This window comes from Danio rerio, chromosome 10, assembly GCF_052040795.2.
Source record: "Danio rerio strain M-AB ecotype USA chromosome 10, GRCz13ab, whole genome shotgun sequence".
Classification (NCBI taxonomy): domain Eukaryota; kingdom Metazoa; phylum Chordata; class Actinopteri; order Cypriniformes; family Danionidae; genus Danio; species Danio rerio.
The window spans coordinates 15,624,232-15,649,498 of NC_141030.1; the positions used below are offsets into that span (position 1 = coordinate 15,624,232).

The 25,267-nt window shown below is 35.2% G+C and overlaps 1 protein-coding gene and 1 long non-coding RNA gene across 2 annotated transcripts in view; one reads left to right on the plus strand and one right to left on the minus strand.

The window, feature by feature from the left end:
* cntfr (ciliary neurotrophic factor receptor) overlaps window positions 1-25,267 on the minus strand; it is a 330,293-nt gene that overhangs the window by 208,443 nt on the left and 96,583 nt on the right. The window contains 1 exon segment of the mRNA NM_001098242.2: window positions 19,265-19,346. Coding sequence (NP_001091712.1) covers window positions 19,265-19,346 — 82 coding nt within the window.
* On the plus strand, window positions 10,866-19,473 carry LOC147842002 (uncharacterized). The gene is made up of 3 exons (XR_015500884.1): window positions 10,866-13,729; window positions 14,950-15,514; window positions 17,451-19,473. It is a non-coding gene; the product is annotated as an uncharacterized LOC147842002 (long non-coding RNA).

The window sequence follows — 25,267 nt, forward strand, 5'->3', positions numbered from 1 at the left end:
AAAGTTGCAAAAAAATAAAATGTAACATATAATCACCTTTTTAGAAAAAAAAAATACACAGAGACAAAAAATAATAAAGTACTTAAAATCTGATAAATGTTTTAAAAAGTTACAATTGTCAGGCCTCCAAAATGATTAAAACACATAAAAGCTTAAATGTGCCATATGTAAGTTTTTGGGCCCTACCATACACCCAGCCCAATAAGGAGCAAGATGGGTTTGCCACGACGTGTGGCTATTTTCAGATCAGCGCAACCCTAATTTTCCCATTTCTAGCCACATTGTTTAATTAGCAAATCCATTTGCGCCACTTTGTGGGCTAATGGGTGTTCTAGTTTAAAAAAGAAGTGTGTTAAGGCGCATTGCTGGCAAGATGCTATTTTGAGGAACTTTAATAGACTATATGCAATAGACCAGCTAAAAGCAAGTCTTAAGTCCAGTGCAGAAATTGCTTAAAACATGCAGGATGTAGAGCAATAACCAAATATCTTTACAAATGAAAAAAAAAAAAAAAAAAAAAAAATATATATATATATATATATATATATATATATATATATATATATATATATATATTAAAGTAATAAAATATATAAAAAAAAATGTTTCTACATAAATACATGACTTCTTTGTGTCTGGGTTTTTTTTTCAGTTTATTCACGACTTGAACTTTATAATGTTATTATATTATTATCATTCATTCATTCATTTTCGGCTTAGTTCCTTTATTTAATCGGGGTCGCCACAGCGGAATGTACCGCCAACTTATCCAGCATATGTTTTATGCAGCAGATGTCCTTCCATCTGCAACCCATCTCTGGAAAACATCCATGCACAGTAATTCACACTTATACATTACGGACAATTTAGCCTAACCAATTTTTGCTGTGAGGCGACAGCACTACCTACTGTGCCACTGCGTTGCCTTTATTATTATTAATATTATTATTTATATTATTATTTGTAGTAGTAGTAGTAGTATTTATTATATGCATATTTATATTTGTTTTATTAAAAACAAGCTTAGATTTGTACAACTGTCAGGATTTGGTCCATATAGGTCATAGGATGTGTGTTTGAATATTACCAAAGTCCTTTTTAAGGAAAGTTATTTCACTCGTCGGGCATCTTTGAAACGCCTCTCTGGCAGTATGCTCAGGCATTCTGTTTGAATGGGGAAACATCAAATTCTTTAAAACTGCTTGCCCAGTTAACGATTGAGTTTCATATTACAAATTACCAATAAAATTAAACAACAACTGTCTCTCTAGTTTCATTTCTAAACATCCAAATTTGGACCGAGCCCATCCCTCGGACTATCGTCAGTCTATAGCGATTGATGATTGGGTCCTGTACTAGAAGGCAGGCTTTATTCACTATATAGCAATCACTATATTGACAGTTACACTTTCCCCCAGTTACAGTTTCCCCCTTTCCCCACTTTTCCCACATTTTTTTTTCATTCAAAAAGATATGAGTGACATTACTTGTGGGGTCTAGAGTCTTTGATATTACTCAGTTGTTTGACCACACTTCGTTATTATTGTTCATTTATTTGTTTGCAGGAAATTAGAACTGAATTTATAAATAGTTTTGAAACAAATCTTTGTGCTTAACAAACAAATTGAGGGAAAAAAAGTAAAGGCCAATTAGTGGAGGCTCGTTCTTTATCCTTGCACTGCAGATGGTTTGTTCCACTTACAGTCCGCCATGTAAATAGCAAAGGGAAAGGGAAGAGGAGACTCTGATTGGTTTATTTTTAAAACACACCCAAAACTCATTAAGATAATAAGCACAACCCTGTTAGACCATGCGTCGCGGCACAGATCGTATTTTTCAGTCCTTAAAATAGCAAAAGTGGATTCGGACATGCCTTTAATGCTTTTGCGCCCTGCGCTTTAGACTTTGTGCATGGATCATTAAAATAGAGCCCTTGACTCTTATGAATAAGAAACTCTTGTAAATAAAAAAACAAAAAAACTAAATATTTTCTATTATATATTAGCTATTTAAGAAACATGCTAAGCATGTATATTCAGCTTATAACACAGTATATTCATTTCAATCCTAAATCCTGCTTCAATATATGTTATGATGGTCAAAAATGCTACCTTCAAATTAAACCAGCAACCTAATATGAGACGTAGATTAAGAGGTATAAAAAGGAACCTATGGGGGTTCTTTATTTCACAAACAACTATTCAGATTTAACAAATGTAAATATTAGCTAATCAGCTTAAAGTGTAAGGCTTGATTTTCAGTCATGTTCGCAATCTGTTGGTATCGTCAATCTGGCAACCAGTGTGCGCTTCAAGAAAAAAAAAAAAAAACTTCAATATTTTGAATTTGGACTGCATAACCTAATTCAGCCACTAGGTGTCAATCCTTCATACTACAGCTTTAATTTGTGTAAACAAACAGCACATTGTCTGTATTTATCTTTTGATTTCAGTGAGAAATATGCCCTTGACAGGATCCGTACAGTTCTCCTTTACTGCCTCATTTCCACAGTTTAATTAAAAGAGGATAACAGTGCAACTACGGAAGGGAAGTACACGGCCTACATCTGTAGCTTCACACAAAACAGCTGTTTCCTTAGCGCTGTGTGTAGAGATGCCAATTTTGGGCTTTCCGTATTGGGATTTCCAAGGAGAACATTTTGCGCAGTGACTGATGCTGAAGAAAAAAGAAAAAAAAAAGAACTGTATTAACAGAGGAGATTCTGAATGAATTATAGTGTGGGACATTTATTTGTGCACATCTCTGTGAGGTAAACAGTCCTTTAGATATTCAAGGGTAAATCTGACACCCATGTATTGTATTGTATGGTATTTAGTATAAATCTTTGAAGTGGCGCTAGTGAAAGAGAGATTCATGTTTAAGGGTGCTGACAGTGTAACCAGTTCATGCACCTGACTTCTTTCACACATTTTTAATATAGTTTTTTGTGAACAAGGACACAAGCTTGAAAATTGCCACCACATTTACTTTCTTTCTCTTTTTATCCCCATGCGACTGGAGGTATGAGCATGTGAAGCTGTTCGCACTTTCTCGCTTTAACAGTGCCGCTTATGAAGCAAACATAAATGTGCATGAAATTGACGTACATCCTCTGGGGAGGTGATACGCACACACATTCTCACACCTCTAACACAGCCAAAGTTGGAGTTGTTGATAAAATTCACACTTGCACCCCTTAGGGATGCTGGCTTTCTCTGTTGAGGGAGGACAGCCAGAAGAAAGTTTCTAAATTATTTTACCTAGGTTTATTGGAAAAAAATGCCCTCTAACAACATCAACAAACTCCAAAAGTCCACAAATAGAAACACTCTGTTGAAGTGTTCAGCTAAAATAAGCGCTAGAGGCAGTAAAACACTAGCAAAGTTAATTCTTTTTTTACACACATTAACATAATGGGACAGATTATCAATTATAGAAGAATTTGGCATCATACAATATAGACTTTTGCGGCTTGTTCAAAATACTTATTTAAAATGATCTGAATCAATACAATTCTTGAGTTTTTTTTTGTAAACAACTTAATTGTTTTATGCCTAATTCACTTAAATGTGAAAAACTTGTAAGTTAACATAATCAACTTGTGTTGGGACAACATGAAGCATTTGCTTTGCAGTATATACATACATGTCATCTATCTATCTATCTATCTATCTATCTATCTATCTATCTATCTATCTATCTATCTATCTATCTATCTATCTATCTATCTATCTATCTATCTATCTATCTATCTATCTATCTATCTATCTATCTATCTATCTATATATCTATCTATCTATCTATCTATCTATCTATCTATCTATCTATCTATCTATCTCTGTTCATCCATCCTGACATGGTAAACTTGGTTGTTAGCTCACCCGGTACAGATTTTCACTTTGACAAAAGCTGAAAGCCATGGAAATGCTTTTTTAAATACATTTACCACCGTATATTAGGTTTAGGGTAAGATGTAGCATACTGCAGGTAGCAAAATTTGCTCAAACAAATAAACAAACAAATAAACAAACAAACAAGGCTATAAGTCACTTTTAAAATGCTTTTCACTGCACCAGAAGCTGCAAAAAACCCATACACTGACAAGGAAAATACAGAATCAAAATATGTGGTAAAATATATAAAATTATATATGGTTGATGTTCATATACAGTAAATCCGAGGTTTCCAAACCTCTTGGCCAGCGACTCCCAAAAGAAAAGTTCCATTGACCCTCAACCTGCATCTTTGGAGGTGGTGATAAACATACATACATTGTACACAACTGTGCACACACACAGTATAGGACCTATATAAAACAAGCATATTGACAAAAAAAATGCAACAGTCTAACAACCATAGCCATTATTCATGTGTTTATTACCCTCACCTAATGAGAATGGTGGGCACTAAAACAAAACAAAAAAAAACTACTAAAAGGCTGATGGCTTTTTTTCCATGTTTTTTTTTTTTATGTAACTTTTTCAATACTATTTCTATCTTTTGTAGGTTATGGATAAAATATGGTCATTGTAATAGTTTAATAACATATATGAGATTTTTGGAAATCACCAAGCACCTCATTGTCTTTCAACCACCCAAGGGGTATCGACCCCTACTTTGGGAACCACTGTAGAATGATGTTTTACTGGCGTATTACTTGTACCTGTGTGACATCTCCTGTGTTGCGTTCTATTAATGAAGAACACTGCATGAAACTGCATGGCTACTCTGGTGTCGGTGTCGTATTATACTTCATTTAAAATATAAAAGACATAACATAGGTAACAGGCTGAAGAATCTCTTTTTTTTTTTTGCCTTTTACATAACGTACTGTTAACAAAATTCTAGTGCTGTGTTATACTTTTGAATTTGAATTTCCTTGGCTTCTTGCTGACCTAAAAAAATAAAAGCTATTACATTTTTGTTAGGAATCTATTGTTTTCTTATTTTTTTTTTTTTTTACTATTTTTGAACATATATGATATGTTTGAGACAAATTTATACAATTTATTCCTTATCTTTTCTGAATAGACTTGCAACAAAGTCATTTATGTTACAACTACACAGTTGACTACTTAAAGTGTGCTGCTCTTTGGAAACTAAAGTTAACCAGATGGCTAATAACAAGAAAGTTCCTTTTATTTAACTCAATTTATTAATTATAAATTTAGTAAATGTTATTTTAGTTTTATTTTAAGTATGTATGTATGTATGCATGTATGTATGTATCCATGCATGAGGCTAATGAGAATGCGTGAGTGAATGAACGTTATCACATGATGCTGCAGTGTTACATGGTACCACACAAAATACTGTAACACAACGAAGAAATGACCAGCAGGGGCAGTTATGTGAAATAGTGAACATACTGAACTGATATAGCAGCGCGCACATAGAGAAGTGCAAAATAAATTTGATAGGCTAATTATGATTGTCTCATTAATAGTCTCATTAATTTTTTTATGATAGTTTGTTAATTAAAAACTAAGTTTTTAAAACGTTGTGGATCAACTAAAAATCACGATACATATGTATGTATGTATGTATGTATGTATGTATGTATTTATTTATTTATTTCATTGAATAAGTCATTAACTCATTTATTCATTCATTCATTCATTCATTCATTCATTCATTCATTCATTTATTTATTTATTTATTTATTTATTTATTTATTTATTTATTTATTTATTTTATTTTATTTATTTTTTATTATTTATTTATTTATGCATCTATCATTCCTTCTATAATTTGGGTTGAAATGCCTGCTCCATAATCACAGATTACCAACTAAAGACAAATTCTTAATCCTGGTTTTAGAACCTTGCATTTCAAAACACAAATATCCCAAAGCTGTCCATTTGCCTTAGATAAGTGTACCAGCTTCATAATCCAGCAAGTCTGAACATGCAACACATCTCTCACCACCATTATTCATTCCACATTGCTATTCTCAATCAAGATGCCATCATCAAACAGGGTTCTTGTGTAGCACGGGGGCCCTTTAGGCCACAGGAGACAAACAAGTGATAGATTGAATTCAACAACCATCTTCTCACTGAGCTGGATTAGAAGTGACCAGGACAATGGATGTCCTGAAATATATTTGCTCTCGTTCTCACTTAGGGTCCCATGAATAATTAAATTGTCAAAGATGGGCTTGTCTGGACTCAATCCCACTGACTGATGACATTAAACAAGGCTTTATCTGTCTTTTTTTTTTTTTCTGATCGTGTTAAGTTTCTTTGTTTGATCTTAATAATAATAATAATAATAATAATAATAATAATAATAATAATAATAATAATAATAATAATAAAAGCAAGATTGACTGGTCAAATATTTCAGCTCAAAAGCATACTGCTTACATTTTCCATTTCTATTTACATTATGTAGGTCCGTAGGTAAGTTGGTAGGTCTGTTTGTCGCCTTAGAGAAATTGATTAGCAGCATTATCAGCAGGCATCTCATCAAACAACATGACAAAGACAACAATAATCAACAATATATAATAAATAAATAGGATAAAACACAATAAACAGCCTGGTTTACTTTATTACCTTTACTTTATTTATTAATTACCTGGTTTACTTAATTCTTTATCAGTCTTATTGCATGTGGGACAAAGAAAACCCTATTCGTGTTTTTATTTTTTTAAACTACGGGTGACATTATCGCTGTAAGTCAAATAAGGAACTAAGTAGGTACATTGAGTCAGCTATAATATTTTGGCCACTCTATCTTTGTAAATGTATGTCATGCTTGATAATAAAATGCCCACCAGTTTACTAGAAGTGATGACTATTTTCTGAGACTCAGTATCATTACAATACTAGCAAATACTGCAAAAAAGTTACAGTGATCTACTTTCAATAAAAGCAGTGGAAAAGACTTAATACTTTAAAAACTAAGTATGCATACAATATTCAAATGTTTAATGAGGTCACACATTAAATACAGTTTAGGCGTCCATGTGGCTTTATTGCTCAAATCAAGCCAATTATTCAATGTCTCAGACTCTTTTTTTATTACATTTGTTTAATATATGTTGTAGCATTGAGAATAACCACAAGTAACTTGTTTGGATAAACAAGTTATTATATGACCAGATGCTCCCACTCTATACTATTGTGAATGTGATAAATAATAATCTTGTTTGGCAATACTGTTGTAAATAAAATTTATTTCACAGACGTGTCATTTTGCTTAATATGACCTCAATTCATTGTCAGGAACAGTAGTATTGATTTAGTTTCACCTGAATATGTTTACTTTTTTTTGTTTTGTTTTTGTTTGTTTTTTTACTTGTAAAGTACCGGTAGCCATTGATTTATATTTTATGAATTACCAAAGCAATGTTTTATTTATGTTCTACTGACTAAAATAAATAAATAAATAAATAAATAAATAAATGTATTCATAATAAAAACCTATATCAATAAATAAATAAATGTATTAATAATAAAAACAAATAAAAAATAAACAAACAAACAAACAAATAAATACATATATGAATGTATTAATAATAAAAAACATATATCAATAATAAAAAAATAAATAAATGTATTAATAATAAACACATCTATAAATAATAAACAAACAAAAAACAAACAAAAAACAAACAAATAAATAAATAAATAAATAAATAAATAAATAAATAAATAAATAAATAAATAAATAAATAAATAAATAAATAAATAGTCATTTACACATTGGGTGTACTCATATAAATGCAAATTTCATGCAAACTATCCTTTTAAATAGTAATTAAAAGGTCCTAAAAAATGATCATTAGGTTAATTTTAGATCAAATATATTACCACAAATTATACCAAATGTGTATTTACACCACATATGTTGTTTCTGTTTCATTAGTTTACATCCCGGTAATAATGATTCCGATAAAACAGCTTATAATTAATGTTACGGCATGTTAGCAAGCAGTGTTTTCTGGGTAAAAATATCAAATATGCCATGATACCAATGCAGGTGCTGAGAGTATATCTAAATTGCCTTTAATTGCCTCCATATGGTGACTTTGCTACTAAATACTGTACATCAACACTTACTTAAAAATACCTCATATAACATATTGTTAGGGTGTTCACAAAGCAGTTTTGTTATTCTTTGTGAGATGATCTACAGTTCTTGATAAAACATCCAATATTTACTATTTATTTTACATGCTAAATCTGTTAATAATCTCCACAAATGGAGTGAGAACACCAATATGCTAATTAGTCATTCTACTCTAGTAGAATTGGTTATTTTTTTTTTTTAGGTTCATACATTAAGTTAAGCTACAAGCTGGTGTAAGTCACCTCTGAGATTCACACTATGTGATTATCTTATTGAATAATAGGCAGTAGCTTTTATTCAGGGACATTATTAATAGGTTTCTTCTCCTCACCACCTCAGAGTGCTTCCTTCAGTGTTTATACATTTATACATTGTCCAGTTTTATCCTTGAACAGTTGTGTTATCATAGCAATTTTTAGTGCAGTAGGAAAGCCCTACAATGATGACATTTTTATCAGCCATGACAGAAAGTAAAAAACAAAAGAACTGCCTCAAAGGGATAGTTCACCTACAAATTAAATATGTCTCACTGTTTACTCACCCTTACAACACTATAAAACATATCTCTGTTTATAAACAGTTTCTTTAATTTGTGGTTGTGTACTGCTTTATTCAACCATGATCTCTGCTCTGTCGACTTTTGATGTTGAAAATTCATCTACAGTTTAACAAAGTTTTTTTTTTTTTTTTTTTTGACATTTTAGCACTTTGAAATAATGTATGGTATAAGAAACAATATAAGTCTATGCCAGAAAGTGGTCTGGTAGTTTATTGCAAGGCTTTTGTGCCATAATATACAAATAGGATACAACATAAGACAATATATCAGTTTAAACTATTATAAATGTTTTTAATAGTGAGCTTTTCAGGGTTAAAAGTTTTTCAGGTTCCGTAAAGCAATGCAAACGCATGAAAAAAGTAAAAAAATAAATACATCAAATCATCAAAATCATGTATTTATGAATTACAATATTAGGAAAACTGTTCATTTAGAGAATTTTTTTTTCTATTTATTTATTTATTTATTTATTTTTATGTAGTCTCTTTCTTGAAAAACAAAATATGCTTTAAAAAAAAAAAGCTGAATACCATTGACTTCCATAAAACAAATACTATCAGCAAATGGTTACAGGCTTCCAGCTTTTGTGTACAAGACGAAATAAACTTTAGTTTAAAACAAGTAAATGATGAGAAAAGTGTATAAAATGTAATTTTTGGGGTGAACTATCCCTTTAAACTCAATTACCCCAATAAGGCAAAGTTTACTCTCAATATTTTAGGAAATCAAAATTTCCATTCATGTTTAATTATTATCATTTTCATAATAAATATTATCATTGCAACATATTTGTAACACAGAAGCAAACAGACGAATTTGGGCAATCCAGAGTCGTAGTCAGATGGTCAAAAAGGCAGGCAGCAACTGCAAGAATTAACAGAGCTAAACCCCATACAATCAAAGCATGGTCTGATGTTATTGAGAAGCTGACATCATGAGCGGCTTTGGCTGAGACTGTGTGTGTGTGTGTGTGTGTGTGTGTGTGTGTGTGTGTGTGTGTGTGTGTATGTGTGCGTGTGTGTGTGTGTGTAATCACCGGAACTAGAAGCATGTGCATGTACTGTAAGCGGTACATGACTGGATCAAGTAGTCCATGAAATGGCAATTTAGTAGCCCTTTGGTGATCTGCAGCCACTAGATCGCTGGTGATCATATCAATAATAAAATGACAAAACATTTAGCATAGTGCTATACAGCACACTGAAAAAAAATCAATTGGATTTACTTTTGTTTTCAGGTAACTGCTTGCAAACAGTTTACAGTGGCGCAAGTAAGTATTCAACATGTCACCATTTTGTCTCAGAAAACATATTTCTAAAGGGGCCGTTGACTTGAAATTCTCACCAGATGTTGGTACCAACCAAATAAATTCATAAGTGCAAAGAAAACAATATTGATTAATTTACAAAATAGGTTATGGGTAATAAAATGAAATGACACAAAAAAAGTATCGAACACATGAAGAAAGGGAATGAAAGGCCAGATCTCAGCTGAAATCATTCAGTAGTTTTTTGTTTTGTTTTTTTTTTTTGCCAAAAATACTTTTCTCCCACTGTATAACCTGTAAGACATACTCTCATACTGTATGTTTAAAATTGTAATATTAGGTGTCAAGGATAACTAGAATTTCCTAAGTAGATATTTAATATGGACACATTTACTTCACAAAATACTAAGTGGAAAAGGACAAACATTAATCTTCATTCAATTGTAATATTTAAATATTATATAATCTTTGCAAACATAGTATTATTAAGTACATTTTCTTAATTGATAATTCCTAATGAATGTGTAGTTCTCATAATGCTTTGCATGGGACTGAATTAAGAAGAGAATATTTTGAAAATAAAAGCAATCTTAGGTATTTAAATTTTAGGAGAAAGACTTATTAGAGTTTAATCATCATTAGTTTGCAGATGAAGAAGAGTTTTGACTTAGTGTTTTTAGTTTTGTAGTTATCAAAGAGTAGCACTCTAGTATGCTTTGAATCAAGCCATGCTTTTTAACATTAATGTTTGATGCTTCACTCAAAGAACCAAGCTAATGGTGATTCTCACCAGTAAGCATTTTAAAGTAAATTTGCTCTTGGATCAATTTGCTCACACTAAAGTGAAATAACAAATTCAAGATTAGTGGAGTGTGTGTTTTAATTAAACAAGTTAAGCCAGATGTACTAATTTGTAACTGATAATTTTAATTATTTTTTTTTAAAAAGCAGTTTCTTTTTGACATTACTTGATTAATTTGAATAAATATAAACTCAAAATGATAGATAACCAATTAACTTTTACTTAGTTTTTTTGTGTTAGATTAAACATTGAGTAAATTTTACATGATACTGACAAGTTAATTGTATCTGATATAAAAAATCGAAATTTATTTAAAATTTAATTAGTGCAAATTGTTACAAGGATTTTTTTTAAGTAAATCTTATGAATATATATTTTTTTCAGTGTATGGGCTTAATTTAAATAATCAAATTTAATCTATTAATGTTAAACTTAATATGTTTGTTTAATATCAGCCCATATAAATAGTTTGCAACCATTTGAAAAAAAAAACACTTGAAAAAAAAAAAAACAACAACAAAAAATAAAAAAAGCAAATCCAATGAGTCATTTGTATCAGTGTAATACAAAATTAATCAAATACCCTGAAGCAACCAATCACATATTATATTTAGGCTTAGGCTATTTCATTTACCCTGGAAAGTTACTCAATACCACATAAAAGTAGGATTTAATGTTCAAAACTTTGAGTGAGATGTGGGAAGAACTAATCAATAAGTGCCTACATACACTGTGTGACTATTAACGCTACTTTGCAAATCTTTCTGGAGGCTTGCGAACACTGTACATTATTCTCTATTTATAATCATGCTCCTGAAAAAAACATTTAGCACTGTTTATCCTACACAGTTTGGATAGCTGGACCTTCTTGTTGAAAATCAAACACCTGCAAATTCTTGCCTTACATGAGCATACAGTAGCATAATGCCTTTAAAGTTTGAAGTAAGAATATCCCACATCTGCTGGAATGGAATTCAGTGGGAGATGGAGTTTGAATGACATTCTTACGCTATCTTTTCAATCTGCTTTTGAGTTAGGAAGGTATTGTTTGGGAATGGGGTTATAGATAAGGTTAACACTATGTTTGTTTGCCTGGAATGTTGGTCTGGGACTGACAAAAGATGTTGATGCAGGAACACTTATTTCTTGGCCAAATATACCCTTATCCGTGTAATCGACAGGATTATATGGACTTTAAATCTTTGTTAAGAACCTCCTTTGGTCTTCAACTTCATCTGAGAGTTATGGTTAGCAACAGATACGCTAACTGAACTTGGAAGGTTTACAAAACTCCAATGCCATTATGCTCACTGAAACAGCCATGAGAAGAAATCCACTTAAATCTGAATTATTAGGCTTTAACCAAAGGGAATGTGTATGATACAGTATCAAGCTTTGTCTGAAAGAAAAAAAAAAAAACACTCACCGGCCACTTTATTAGGTACACCTGTCCAACTGCTTGTTAACGCAAATTTCTAATCAGTCAATCACATGGCAGCATCTCAATGCTCTTAGGAATGTAGACATGGTCAAGACAATCTACTGCAGTTCAAACCGAGCATCAAAATGGGAAAGAAATGTGATTTAAGTGGCTTTGAATGTGGCATAGTTGTTGGTGCCAGATGAGCTGGTCTGAGTATTTCAGAGACTGCTGATCCTGGGATTTTCACGCACAACCATCTCTAGGGTTTACACAGAATGGTCCGAAAAACAGAAAATATTCAGTAAGTGGCAGTTCTGTGACCGCAAACACCTTGTTGATGCCAGAGGTCAGAGGAAAATGGCCAGACTGGTTTGATGTGATAAAAAGGCAACAGAAACTCAAATAGCCACTTGTTACAACTGAGATATGCAGAAGAGCATCTCTGAACAAGTCAAACCTTGAGGCGGATGGGCTACAATAGCAGAAGACTGGATGCCACTTCTGTCAGCTAAGAACAGAAAAATGAGGCTACAATTTGCACAAGCTCACCAAAATTTGACAATAGAGAATTAAAAAAAAAAAAAAAAAACATTGGCTGCTCTGATTAGTTTCGATTTCTACTACAACATTTGGATGATAATGTTAGAATTTGGCATCAACAACATGAAAGAATGGTTCCATCCTGCCTTGTAACAAGGGTTCAGGCTGCTGCTAGTGGTGTATTGGCACACTTTGGGCCCATTAGTACCAATCGAGCATTGTGTCAATGGCACAGCCTACTACAGTACTGTTGCTGAGCATGTCCACACCTTTATGACCACAGTGTACTCATCTACAGCCAGCAGGATAACGTGCCATGTCATAAAGCAGAAAATCCTCTCAGACTGGTTTCTTGAACAAGACAATGAGTTTACTGTACTCAGATGGCCTCCACAGTCACCAGAACTCAATCCAATAGAGCACCTTTGGGATGTGGTAAAGCAGGAGATTCGTATCATGGATGTACAGCCGAAAAAAATCTGCAGCAACTGCGTGATGCTATCATGTCAATATGGATCAAAATTTCTGAGAAATATTTACAGTACCTTGTTGAATCTATGCCACAAAGGATTAAGGCAGTTCTGAAGGCAAAAGATGGTCCAACCCGGTACTAGTAAGGTGTACCTAATAAAGTGACCGGTGAGTATAAATACTGTACATTATTATGTATATTCTAAAAATGGTTCATTCATTCATTCATTCATTTATTCAATCATTCACAATTTTAAACCAGCTGTTAGCTTTGTCTATATTTGAATTAGAGGTGAAATAACCCACCTATATTGCTGACAAAAAGTGGCAACGACATGCCATTACTATATGATATTTTTCCATTTATTATTAGAAAATGCATGGACGGCAGAATTCTTGCCTTTCCAAGATGTCAAATAGAGTTTGAGTTATAATTTGTAGCTAAGCATCAGCATCTGATTGTTAGCAGTATTGGTTATATTAAAAAATACAGTATTTCAGAAATCCTTGCATCAATTCACTCATCTATTTATTTATTGATTAATTCAGTTAGGGTTTAACAGAGGTCTAAACAGAGGGCTAAAATTGGCTAAATAGACTAGTGATCAGTGAAACGGAAATTAATAACTACACATATGAAGTCTTTTTGAGGACTAGTCTATTTTGCACTATTGTTAGATGCCTATTTGATTTACACTGCATAACACCCTACAGTAAATTTGTTTTAGCCTCTATGTTTAGACATCTATTAGGCTTCTATTAAAAGGCTTGGTAGATAATTGGCAAAGCTGTATGGTGAATAACGCATTAAACACAAACATTTTTTGAATCTATAGAAAAAAACTTTCACAAATATTGCAATAGTATTCCTACATCTATCATCATGATCATTACGATTTATGCATCGTAATGACACTTTTCTTAATTCTATCTATGTATGTATATATGTTGTTTGTTCATATGTACTAAAGCTGAGGTGTCCAACAACCCTTTTCCTGGAGAGCCACCTTCCTGCAGATTTCAGTTGCAACCAATATCAAACACACCTGCCTGTAATTATCACGTGGTGTTCAGGTCCTAATTAATTGGTTCAATTAATTGGCCACCCCTGTACTAAAGCATATACTGGTGTTCACTGAGACAGATTTTTACGTGGTTTGTGTTTGTGATGAGTGTTGTTTAGATTAAACACGATGAAGCTAACCAATCAGAACACGTGTGACAACAGATAAGCGGTGCTGCTGATAGATGACGTGATGATGTCATCCCACCATGACATCATTGTATCAGTGCAACGACCCTGCCAAAGAAACACATGCCGATGACTAGGCATTATAGCGATGTAATCAGCTTTAGTGAGAGGCTTGCTTCAACAAAATGTGGGCCGCCACCGGGTTGTGGAGGGATGACAACAGAATGAGACATCTAAAAAAGATGCCTTATCACTGTTAAACAGTGCTCAAAACTGAAGCTAAATCTGCAGTATTTTCTGGCTTACAGTCAGCAATCCTAATTAATCAAATAGTCACTTAGAGGTGTTGCTTTAGTAAAATATACAGTATATACTTTAGTACAATATACTGTAATATATAACAATTTAAGTGTTCCTGCTGTTGATTAAAAGGAATTCACTTTTTATACTTTTGTCTCTTATACTTTTAATTAAATATATGTATTGCTGAGTGATATATTAACCAAAATTCTTGTCAAAGTGTAATATGCTTGCATACTAATCAATCTTTTTTTTTGCAGAAGTAGGTACAGCTGACAAGAACGATACAGAGACATAACAGACTCTTCTCACTTAGCTTTTCTGTTGAAGTATAAATGTGCTGAAGCTGAAAATGATATTTAAAGTTGAGAAGTTTATGTTTGTAACACTGTGTAATTTGTAGAAAAGAGGAAGTATGTTTGGGTGCAGCCACCAGATGACTGCAGAATGATTGACAAGTGACAAATTCCACCAAAACTCTATCTTTCCAAATCAGTTATGTACAAATACTGGAGTCAGGAAAATGCGTAGTTCCGGACCTCCCAAATGTAATTTTTCCATTGCATTGGTGTAACATAAGGGAAAAACATGACCCAGAGCTCTGCATCGAATCATTCATTTGTATTTAAACAATTACTAATAAAAATACTAATAACTATTTAGGTCACTGAAAATCCTCTCCTGACGTTTTTGTTTAACACACATGGAATTGCATTGTTAAATTCCCACACTGCTCCAATATGTCTGACATACCTCAACAAGCCTGTATAATGATTAGGTGTGTTTAATTAGGACTGAGGCTAATCCTGCACAACTTTGGGTGTCCGGGATAGAGCATTCATGGTCTAAATCAAAGGTAACCAATCCTGCACCGGAATACGGTGGCCGGGAAGTGCAAAACAACATTACAAAGTTTGAAACACTTTAACAAAGCTCGAGACAAATTTACATTTTGACAAACATGTTTACCTATCATCAGACACAATTACATAGGAAAAACAATTTTACCAAGGACGAAAAAAATTTACATTTTAGAAAACAAATTAACATGACTCAAATCACTTTTACAAATCCGAAACAAATTTACAATTACAGATTCCCTACGGAAAGGGAATGTACCACACCCCGGAAGTGACGTAGAATGTACTACACACCGGTAGTGACGCGGGGGAACGTTGTTGTTGTTGCTGGTGAGCGAGGCAGAAGACGATCACACCGCCCTCAACCCCAATGTGAAAACGAAAGTGAACGGTTATGGAAATGAAGTGAGGTGTCGTGGACCTTTATTCTGCCTCCCTATGCGCGGATATAACTGAGGACGCGCGGGTGCTGAGGGAGGGAGGGAGGGAGGGAGGGAGGGGTCGCAGACATTGCTCTCTCTATTCTGCCGCCCTATGCGCGGAAATAACTGAGGATGCGTGGGTGTCGCGAACCTCTATTCTGCCGCCCTATGCGCGGATATAACTGAGGACGCGCGGGTGCTGAGGGAGAGAGGGAGGTGTCGCTGACGCTGCCCTCTCTATTCTGTCGCCTATGCGCGAATATAGCCGAGGATGCATGGTGGTGAGGGAGGTGTCGCGGACATAACTGAGGACGCGGGTGGTGAGGGAGGTTTCGCGGACATAACTGAGGACGCGGGTGATAGGGGGGTGTTGCGGACACCGCCCTCTCTATACTGCCGCCCTAGGCGGCCGCCTAGGTCGCCTCTATGAACACGCCGGCCCTGAGTACATGGCATAAACAAAGTTTATGGTGACCGTACATGGACTGCGGTCGAGGGTTGTTTTGCCTGTTTTGTGGCAAACACATGTGCAACTTAACACAGTTTTGCTTTGCGTGTGGTCGGTGTTTAGAGTTTATAAAGGACGCGGACCAGACGGAAACGCCAGACATGCTGCATCAATGTGTTCAATATTTTTACAAGATCCCCTCGGTACGCTGTAATCATGAACATGATGTCAAGTCTACACGGTGTAAACCTCTGCTTGAGGACTCTTAACAGTAAACTGAAGGAAGCCGGTGTTATGGTTTAACTGGTGTCCGTGTTAACTGAGGCCCCTTTTCAGATTGGCAGATTCGTCACTTTTTCACAGCAACAAAACATGCCCATCCCGAATAAAGATTCTTATTACTTGGTGTCAGTATATCATTGTTGATTTATAATTTGTGTGCCAGAACAGCATAAACCAAAATTAATCTAAAGAAATAATTATAATTGACATGTCATCAACGGGATTCGAACCCAAGTCAAAAGGATCTACACGAGTATCAACCGACTTATCCAACTGAGCTACTCCGATGTTCAGGTTGTGATTGGTTCTGGTATCTTTATCAGTCAACATATGCCGTGCTTTAAATGTTTCCATGAACTTGCATTCCCATGTTTTTATCCACTCTCACGCTGATATTTTCTCAGAATAGCTCTAATTTATTTTATCGCAGTTAGTCAAACCATGATTTTTATAGTTGTAGACTTGTGGAAACCTGTCTACAAAGTCACACAGTGTGTGTTACATTCCGGGTCAATACCGGTGTGTGGTACATTCTACGTCACTTCCGGGGTGTGGTACATTCCCATTTCCGTAGGGAATCTGTAATTGTAAATTTGTTTCGGGATTTGTAAAAGTGTTTTGCATCTTGTTAATTTGTTTTCTAAGATGTAAATTTGTTTCGTCCTTTGTAAAATTGTTTTTCCTATGTAATTGTGTCTGATGATAAGTAAAAATGTTTTACAAAATGTAAATTTGTCTCGAGCTTTGTAAAAGTGTTTTAAACTTTGTAATGTTGTTTTGCACTTCCCGGCCACCGTTCTGGAAGCTAAAAACTGCATCCTATTGAGAGTCTAATATTACACCCATAAAAAGTAGTAAACATTTTGACTCAAGTTGATCAAAAAATTTAAGTTGATCAAAAAGTTGTTCAAAATTGTAAGAATTTCTAAGACAAGAATGGTTTTAAGTCTTTTATTAGTTTTAAGACAACCTCAATAAAAGGTGTTGGTGCACTTCAAATGTTGACTACTGTAGTCTAGATCATGGTGTTCGATTCTGCTTATGAAAGGCCATTGTCCTGCAGAATTTGATTACGCCAAAAAACCTGCCTGATCGTTTCATTTGGACAAAACCTAAAATATGAGTTGTCTGTCCAGAAGCAGAATTGTACACCCTTGGTCTATATCAGAGGTATCCAATCCTGCTTCTAGCAGAGCAAGATTCCTGAAGAATTTAGCTCCAAACGGCTCCAAAAACACTAGCCTGGAAATATGAATCTCAAGACTTTGAATGGATGGTTCAGGGTTTAGGTTTACTGAACAAAAGTCCAGCAGCAGGTTTGGACACCCTGGCTTTGATCACAGGCAAAATGATTAGAGTTTGAGTTTCAGCCTAGGACTTTAAGGATTACACCTCGTCATATACTCATAACGTTGTCAACTTCTCTTAAAGCTATTGAAGATAAAGTTAAGTTTTATTCAACGTTCCATGTTTAAGTTTCATCATGGAAAACAAGCCAAATCTACAACCTAGAGGTCATCCAAGAATGTTGAGAATTTTTAGTCGGGTCTTCAATCTCCACACATGGCAGGAACTTCCCCAGTTACACTAAAGACCTTGATTAGCTGGCTTATGGTGTATTTATTTGGAGTGGGAAATAAACCTCTGCTTAAAGTCGACGCTTCAGGAGCAGGACAGTACAGTTTTGACAAAGAGGCAAAAATTCAAAGTGATCACTTGTCATGTAACTAATAGTCGAGAAACACTTGCAATTCATCCTGATACATGCAGTTCCTCCAGTTAGTTGTTACTTCTAAATTTCCAAAAGGTCTCACTGTTTCCAGAAACCTTAAAATGTATTATGTGCGTTTCTTTCTGTCAAAATCTTTCAATAGTGTATAAGCTCCCTAAAACATGTTCTGATCGGCTGTTATTGTGTGCCTTTGTGTAGCAGTCTAGACTTCACCCTGGACAGACAAATTAATCGTTAATGGAATCTTGAGTTGTACCTGGTTAGGAAACGGCATGATAAGCTGTTGCATCCACCATGAATAATAGCTCAAAAATGACAATAGCTTTAAAGTAGAAGCTGATGTCGAAACACGGATGCCTTGGTAGAACTTCCACCTCGCTGTCTCACAAAATGACATTGAATTGGAATGCAGAAACAACATAGCTGCTTATTCACCCAAGCATGAGAGAACCCATCACAGTCAGCAAGATAACATGTCTGGTCCAAACTTAGACACATTCATACACACTCAAGAGGATTGCTTTGTTCTGGAGCTCTAGTTTTTGACCTGGTGACAGGCTAGTCTCTGTGTCTCCGGGCAGCCAGGCCATGCATTAAACAGCATTTGCACACACACACACACACACATACACACACACACACACACACCCCTCCCCACAGTCAGGTGATACTGACCCTCCGCTCACAATGTGACTTCTCTGTTCCACTCCAACAGAGAGATTGAAAAAGGAACGCAAAGAAAATGACAAGCAAAAAGAAGACAAGAAACACAAACAGAAAAAGAACAAACTGATCCCATACTCTACAAAAGATATCATTAAGAAAGTGTCTTGTCCCTGTGCACACAACCCGCACAGATGGAGGAAGTATCCAAAATGTAGACTTACCTTGCTGGCTGCGCCTTTGGGCATAAACCACCACCACGGCTGCAAGCACCACACAGCAGAAGGACGTCACAATGTTGGCCATCTGCGGAGACACACACACAGAGGTAGATCGTGAGGCTTCTGGCCTGCCCGAGAGAAACTGGGTGGCACCGATGCCAAGACAGCATGAGGACAGTTTCCTCCTTCTCTCCCTCCCTCTCCCTCTCTCTCTCTCTCTCTCCCTTGCTTGTTTTCTTTCTTCCAATGTCTCAGCCTCCTGATTCCCCGCCCCACTTCGCTCTATCTCTGTTCCTCTCTTCCCTACTTTACAGCGTCTCATCAGTGGAATCAATGCCCTGAGGGACTGAAACTCTCTCTGCCCAAACTGGCTGCAGGATAGACAGACCTAGATGAGAAATAAGAAGAAGGAAAGACAAAGCCAGACTGTTTGGATCAAGTACTGACCATCATAAAGTCCTCTTCAGCCTCTCTCCATCTGGATGTCTATCTCTACATTTTTTTTAACTCCCTCCACACACGATGTCTTTCATAAACCAGGGGATTTTTTCCTTGATCAACACTTTCTGCTTTATAACTCGGTGTAGTGCTTCCCAGTCTCCCCACTCAATTGTAAATGTCACGACAACATTTTTCAACTCAAATCTGAAAATTTGTGTTTTGACGAATCATTTACAGCAGGGCTGCCAAACTCCTGTAGAGTTTAGCTCCAACTTCTAGCTCCACACTCACCTGGAAGTTTCTAGTATACCTAGTGAAGGCTAGATTAGCTGGTTCAGGTGTTTCTAATTGGACTTAAAGCTAATCTCTCCAATCGAGTTTGGGCACCCCTGATATACAGTAAAGCTGCGGTCACACTGGGCTGTTCCTCCCATAGACTTCCATCCATACGTATGCGAATGCGTCAGACCAGAAACGCAGGGTCATGCGTCAAGTTTCGCAGGTTGCTGCGGAGCAAAGTTCAAGCTTGGTGAACTCTGACCTGTGAAATCCCATCACTTGACTGCATCAAGATCAATCGAGGATCAAAACATGACCTCTCTGGACAAAATTTTAAATATGGAGCAATCGCTTGCTTTTTAAATTTCTAATCATCTGGTTTAATCCCGCCCCTTTTCGCAAAGCCGTATGACAGAATTTCGCAAACTCAAACTCTAGTATGACCGCAGCTTAATGGTGGGTTTGGTTCTAAAGTGCATGTGTTTGAAATACTACAATTATCACCACTTTGTTAAAGAGATAGCTCACAAAAAAAAAAAAATGACATTATTCATTGCTCGTTAATGCTGCTCCAAACACCTTAGACCTTCGTTTGTATTTGGAGCACAAATTAAGATGTTTTAGAATAACTCTAAGTGATCCCTAATCCTCCACAGACAGCAAGGTTTCTGACTTATTCCAAGTCTACAAATGTTCTAAAAATGTCCACAAAACAATTCATAAGCCTTAAGTGATTCAACTGGAATTTAATCAAGCAATAACAATCTTTTTGTGCATGCATAAACCAAAAATAAAGATATTTATCAACAGTTTCTTCTCCTCTGTGTCAGTATATTGTACAGATCCATGAGACTGCTGTGCCCATTGTGCTTGGTCACCTGCTGATGCATATCTTAGATGTGCATGGGCTTTGTTTTGAACACAAAAATCTACAGGGTTATACAAGGAGATCATACAAATGCATGGCCTATACCAGAGGTGCTCAACCCTGTTCTTGGAGATCTACCTTTCTACAGAGTTAATCTCCAAGCCAGATCAAACAAACATGAACCAATTAATTAAGACCTGAACAGCACTTGATAAATGCAGGCAGGTGTGTTTTATATGGGTTGCGACTGAAACCTGCAGGAAGGTAGATCTCCAAAAACAGGGTTGAGCCCCCCTGCCCTTTACTGACACTGATGAGAAGGAACTGTTGAATAAAGTCACTGTATTTGTTTTATTTGGGCACAAAACGATTCTTGTTGTTTGATTTGGTACCTGGATTTTAAACAAGTCTGAAGAATGAATAACCTCTAAAACGTCCTAATTTGTGTTTCGAAGATGAACAAAGGACCCAGGGTATTGGAATGACAGGACACTGAGTAATTAATATGTTTTTGGATAAACTAACCATTTAACAGCAAATATAGTATTTTGTGAAAACACTAAGGTTACATATTTGTATTAAGTACTTAAGTGGCAACCCAAAGAACAATGATAGACTACAGAACTATATGTTTCAGGCATATGAGCTTTTTCTCAATTCCAAGTGCGCAGAGAACGGACTTGTGTTGGAGACCATTCTTGCCAGGTCACCTCAGAAGAACGAACTCAGGAAACTGCAAGAACACAGAATGCATCCTGTGAGAAATGAGATGTTTCGCTCTTGCTGATGGTCACATGATATTTTAAACGGAAAATTCTTTAAACATTACAGCATTCATACAACGATTTATTGTTTTCCCATTTTCAATATATATAACATGCACAAAACCTTACAAATATACTTTGCACAGAACAAATAAAACTAATTTTAATGAGAATTTCAGCAAATAAGCCCCCTTAATGTGTTTTTACCTTAATTAAGATTTTCATGTTGATGTTTACTTTCATAGTCTCATTTTATTGAAATAAATATTATTATCCTGAAATAAATAAGCTATTATCTCCGAACTTTAATAGTAAACAGATATAGAATACTGCGCTTCCCACATCTTTTATTCAGCTGCAATGATTTTTGAGACTTCTCAAGTGAGTCTTGTGCTCAAGTCTGCATCGACGCATCCTTGATACCAAGAACACATCCAGGAACTTTTACGCATCCTCCGTTCTTGCGGTCTTGAGTTTTGCAACTGAAATTTGCTGATATGCTGAATATGCTGAAGAACGCATATTGAGAAACAGCTACGGCGTTTCTTTACAAAGTGGCCTGACATGCATAACAGAGTATTTTATATCTGTTTTTGCTGAGATGTATGAACAGGGATCAGTTTGACAATGGTCTTCTCTATACTTGCTTTTAAACCACCGGTGTTGTGCAAACTTAATACAACCTTAGTCGGATCACTCAAACAAATAGCCTACAATTCTGTTTGGTGTCACTAGTGGCACAAAAACAAAACTTCACCTTTAAAAAACATTGTAAGTATTTTGGGAGGAGAAATACTAGTCGACAGACATCACTGGAACAGGTTTCCAGATCAATCATACTGTAACTGTCTCTATGACAGCAATATACTTCTTGGACAAGATAACAAACTACTTTTTTAAACCAATCAGAACTATTCTAAGATTGTCAATCATCTTGAGTGTTTGCAGGTTTTTGAGAGACACTGAGATAGTTTCTACTATGTATTTGGAGGGCAGAGCTTTAGAGAGAGGTTATGCAGTTGAAGTAAGCAATGTCAGACGACTTTCCTTTAAAGCTACAGTGTGCCATTTCTGCAACTGGAAGTGACACATGATATTTCTGGGAAATCTGAATCCAGGAAAATCTAAGAAGTATGGGGGATTTAAAATCTGATCCCCATTTAATCTCATTTATGTCTATGGAAATTAATTGAGATATAGAAAGGGTCCCTTTAGCGATTTTCTTTCCTATGGGAAGACTTCACAGTAAAACATTTGAAATCCAGACCAAAAACAACACATTGAAGGGTCAGGATATCAATTTGTCTCTCTAAGCACACCAGATTTGAAAACATTAAACGAGCCCACAGTTAAAACAAACACAAAGCGAGGCATTCATCAGACTGAGATGGGGAAAATGCATAACTGGAGAACATTTCTGTATGATCGCACACATAAAGCGATGGATGGAATACAAGCATTTTATTTATTTTATTAGAGTTTTTCTTTGCACACTTGTGTAATTGTCTCCCATGATCCCAACGGTAGTTATCCGCTAAAGTTAAACAGGAAATTATAACACTTCCTATTATCAGGATGCTTAACTTGCTAAAGGAAATGTACACAGGGTTTATTTATATATTTAACATTGTAATCACAACACCGTCTTACTAATTGCAGAGAACGCAGCTCACTTGTAGCAAAAGTTTTTGATTGTTTTTGCTGGCAAAGAAGTGCTCGTCTTGGCTGGCGTCGAAGGCGTAAGTGGGAGTGATGTGCATAAAATATTTGCACAATTCTTTTATTGATGTGGGTGTTTAATATTGTGGATATTTAACGTTTTGTCAGCTACTTATTATACCCTGATTCATGGGTCTGCATACTTAGCATGTCTTTTATCAACAGGCTGTATTTATCCAGAATTCATCACTCACTAAGCACAAGGTTCACATACACACGAGTGTAAAGACAAGAGAGCAAACTGTTTTCTTTGTTTGATCTATGTCGCGGACTAAAGTCAATATTGTACATTCTCAGTGAATAACATCTTCACTTTTGTTTGTCTCTGAGTGTCGTTCCTCAAAAATCTTCCATAAACATTAAATGAGGTCATCGTTTACATGCAAACGGCAAGAAATGAAACCAAGCTTGTGTGAACATTTTCAAATATATTTATGTGAATAAATTGTTCTCATTTGATTCTGTGTGTCCGAATTAAAAGTAAGACTTGAAACATTTTAAAGTTTTCAATTATCAGCGCTTATAAAACCAGAGCTTTTCTCCGAGTAAAAGTGGAGAAATACTTTAGTCTGTTGACTGACACTTCATATTTGTTCCAGCTCCCTTGGAAAAAAAAAAGGTCTGACAGGAGTGAAATTAAAATTGCATCTCTCTGTCAGTTCTTCAGAATTCCTCCTTTTTCTGGTGGCCACAAGTAGCATTTAGCCCATCAAACTCATGAACAAAACATTTGATATGTGACAGTTCAGGATCCTTCTCTTAATGACATCCCGTGGCACTGCAGATTTTATAATAATGCTGTTCAATAAGATCCATTTTGCTCTCCTTTATCTCCTCTTGTTTATTTATTCATTTCTTATTTATGGCCATTGCTGCTGAATAGACGCATTTTTATCATGGGCTAATTAAAATTTATAATTCAACGTTAGTACCAATTTTTATTTATTTATTTATTAACCCTTCTCAGAGTATTTGCGATGTCCTGTAAAATTTGCATTTAAATTGAAAGCCTGAACTGAATAATCGCAAGGAAGGTATGAAGTATCACAAAAAAATAAAAATAAAAAAATGGTACCAGCCGGGAAAATCCTACCAAACCTTTGACTGACAGATGGAAAGGAATCACAAACACCTTTTATTATCTCTTTTTTACTTTCCCTTAAGAAAAATCTCTCAACTTGCCAAAGCATTCTCCAATATGAATCAATGTGGCCTAAAGGATATGGAGATTGGTCTACATGTTGAATACAAATGGTACTGCCAGTGGCAGTGAACTCAGAAAATCTTCAGTAGCATATCAATGCTTTCTAAAAAACGAACACTGTCTCCCTTGACTGACAATGATAGATGATACATACAGTAGTTAAAATACAACTTAAAATACCATAACACAAGCGAAGTTAAAATTATAAGTCAACATTAGCAAGTGTTTCACAACAAATGGCATTCTATTATTATTAAATTCTAAATTCTACATTTATACTCTTTCACACAACTTACTAAAAGTGTCACTCTGCTTTCTATGAGCATTATATATAAAAAGCCCTTTGTTAAATATAATTATAGGCTATCACGTTAACTAATTCCATTTTATCGTTATAGGGTAGAAGAGAAACATAAAGAGATTTTAACACTGTATCGATATACATTCAACAGGGTACTGGAAATTTTACTCTGAGATTTTGACCATATTTACATGACAGCATTACGCAGTTGCTACAGATTGGATTGGGATGTGGTGACTGTGGAGGCCATTTAGGTACCATGAACTCATTGTCATGTTCAAGAAACCAGTCTGTGATGATTCCTGCTTTGACACATGGCACGTTATCCTGCTGGAAGTAGCCATCACAAGATGGCTATAAAGGGATGGACATGGTCAGCGACACTACTCAGGTAGGCTGTGGCATTGATACAATGCTCAATTGGTATTAA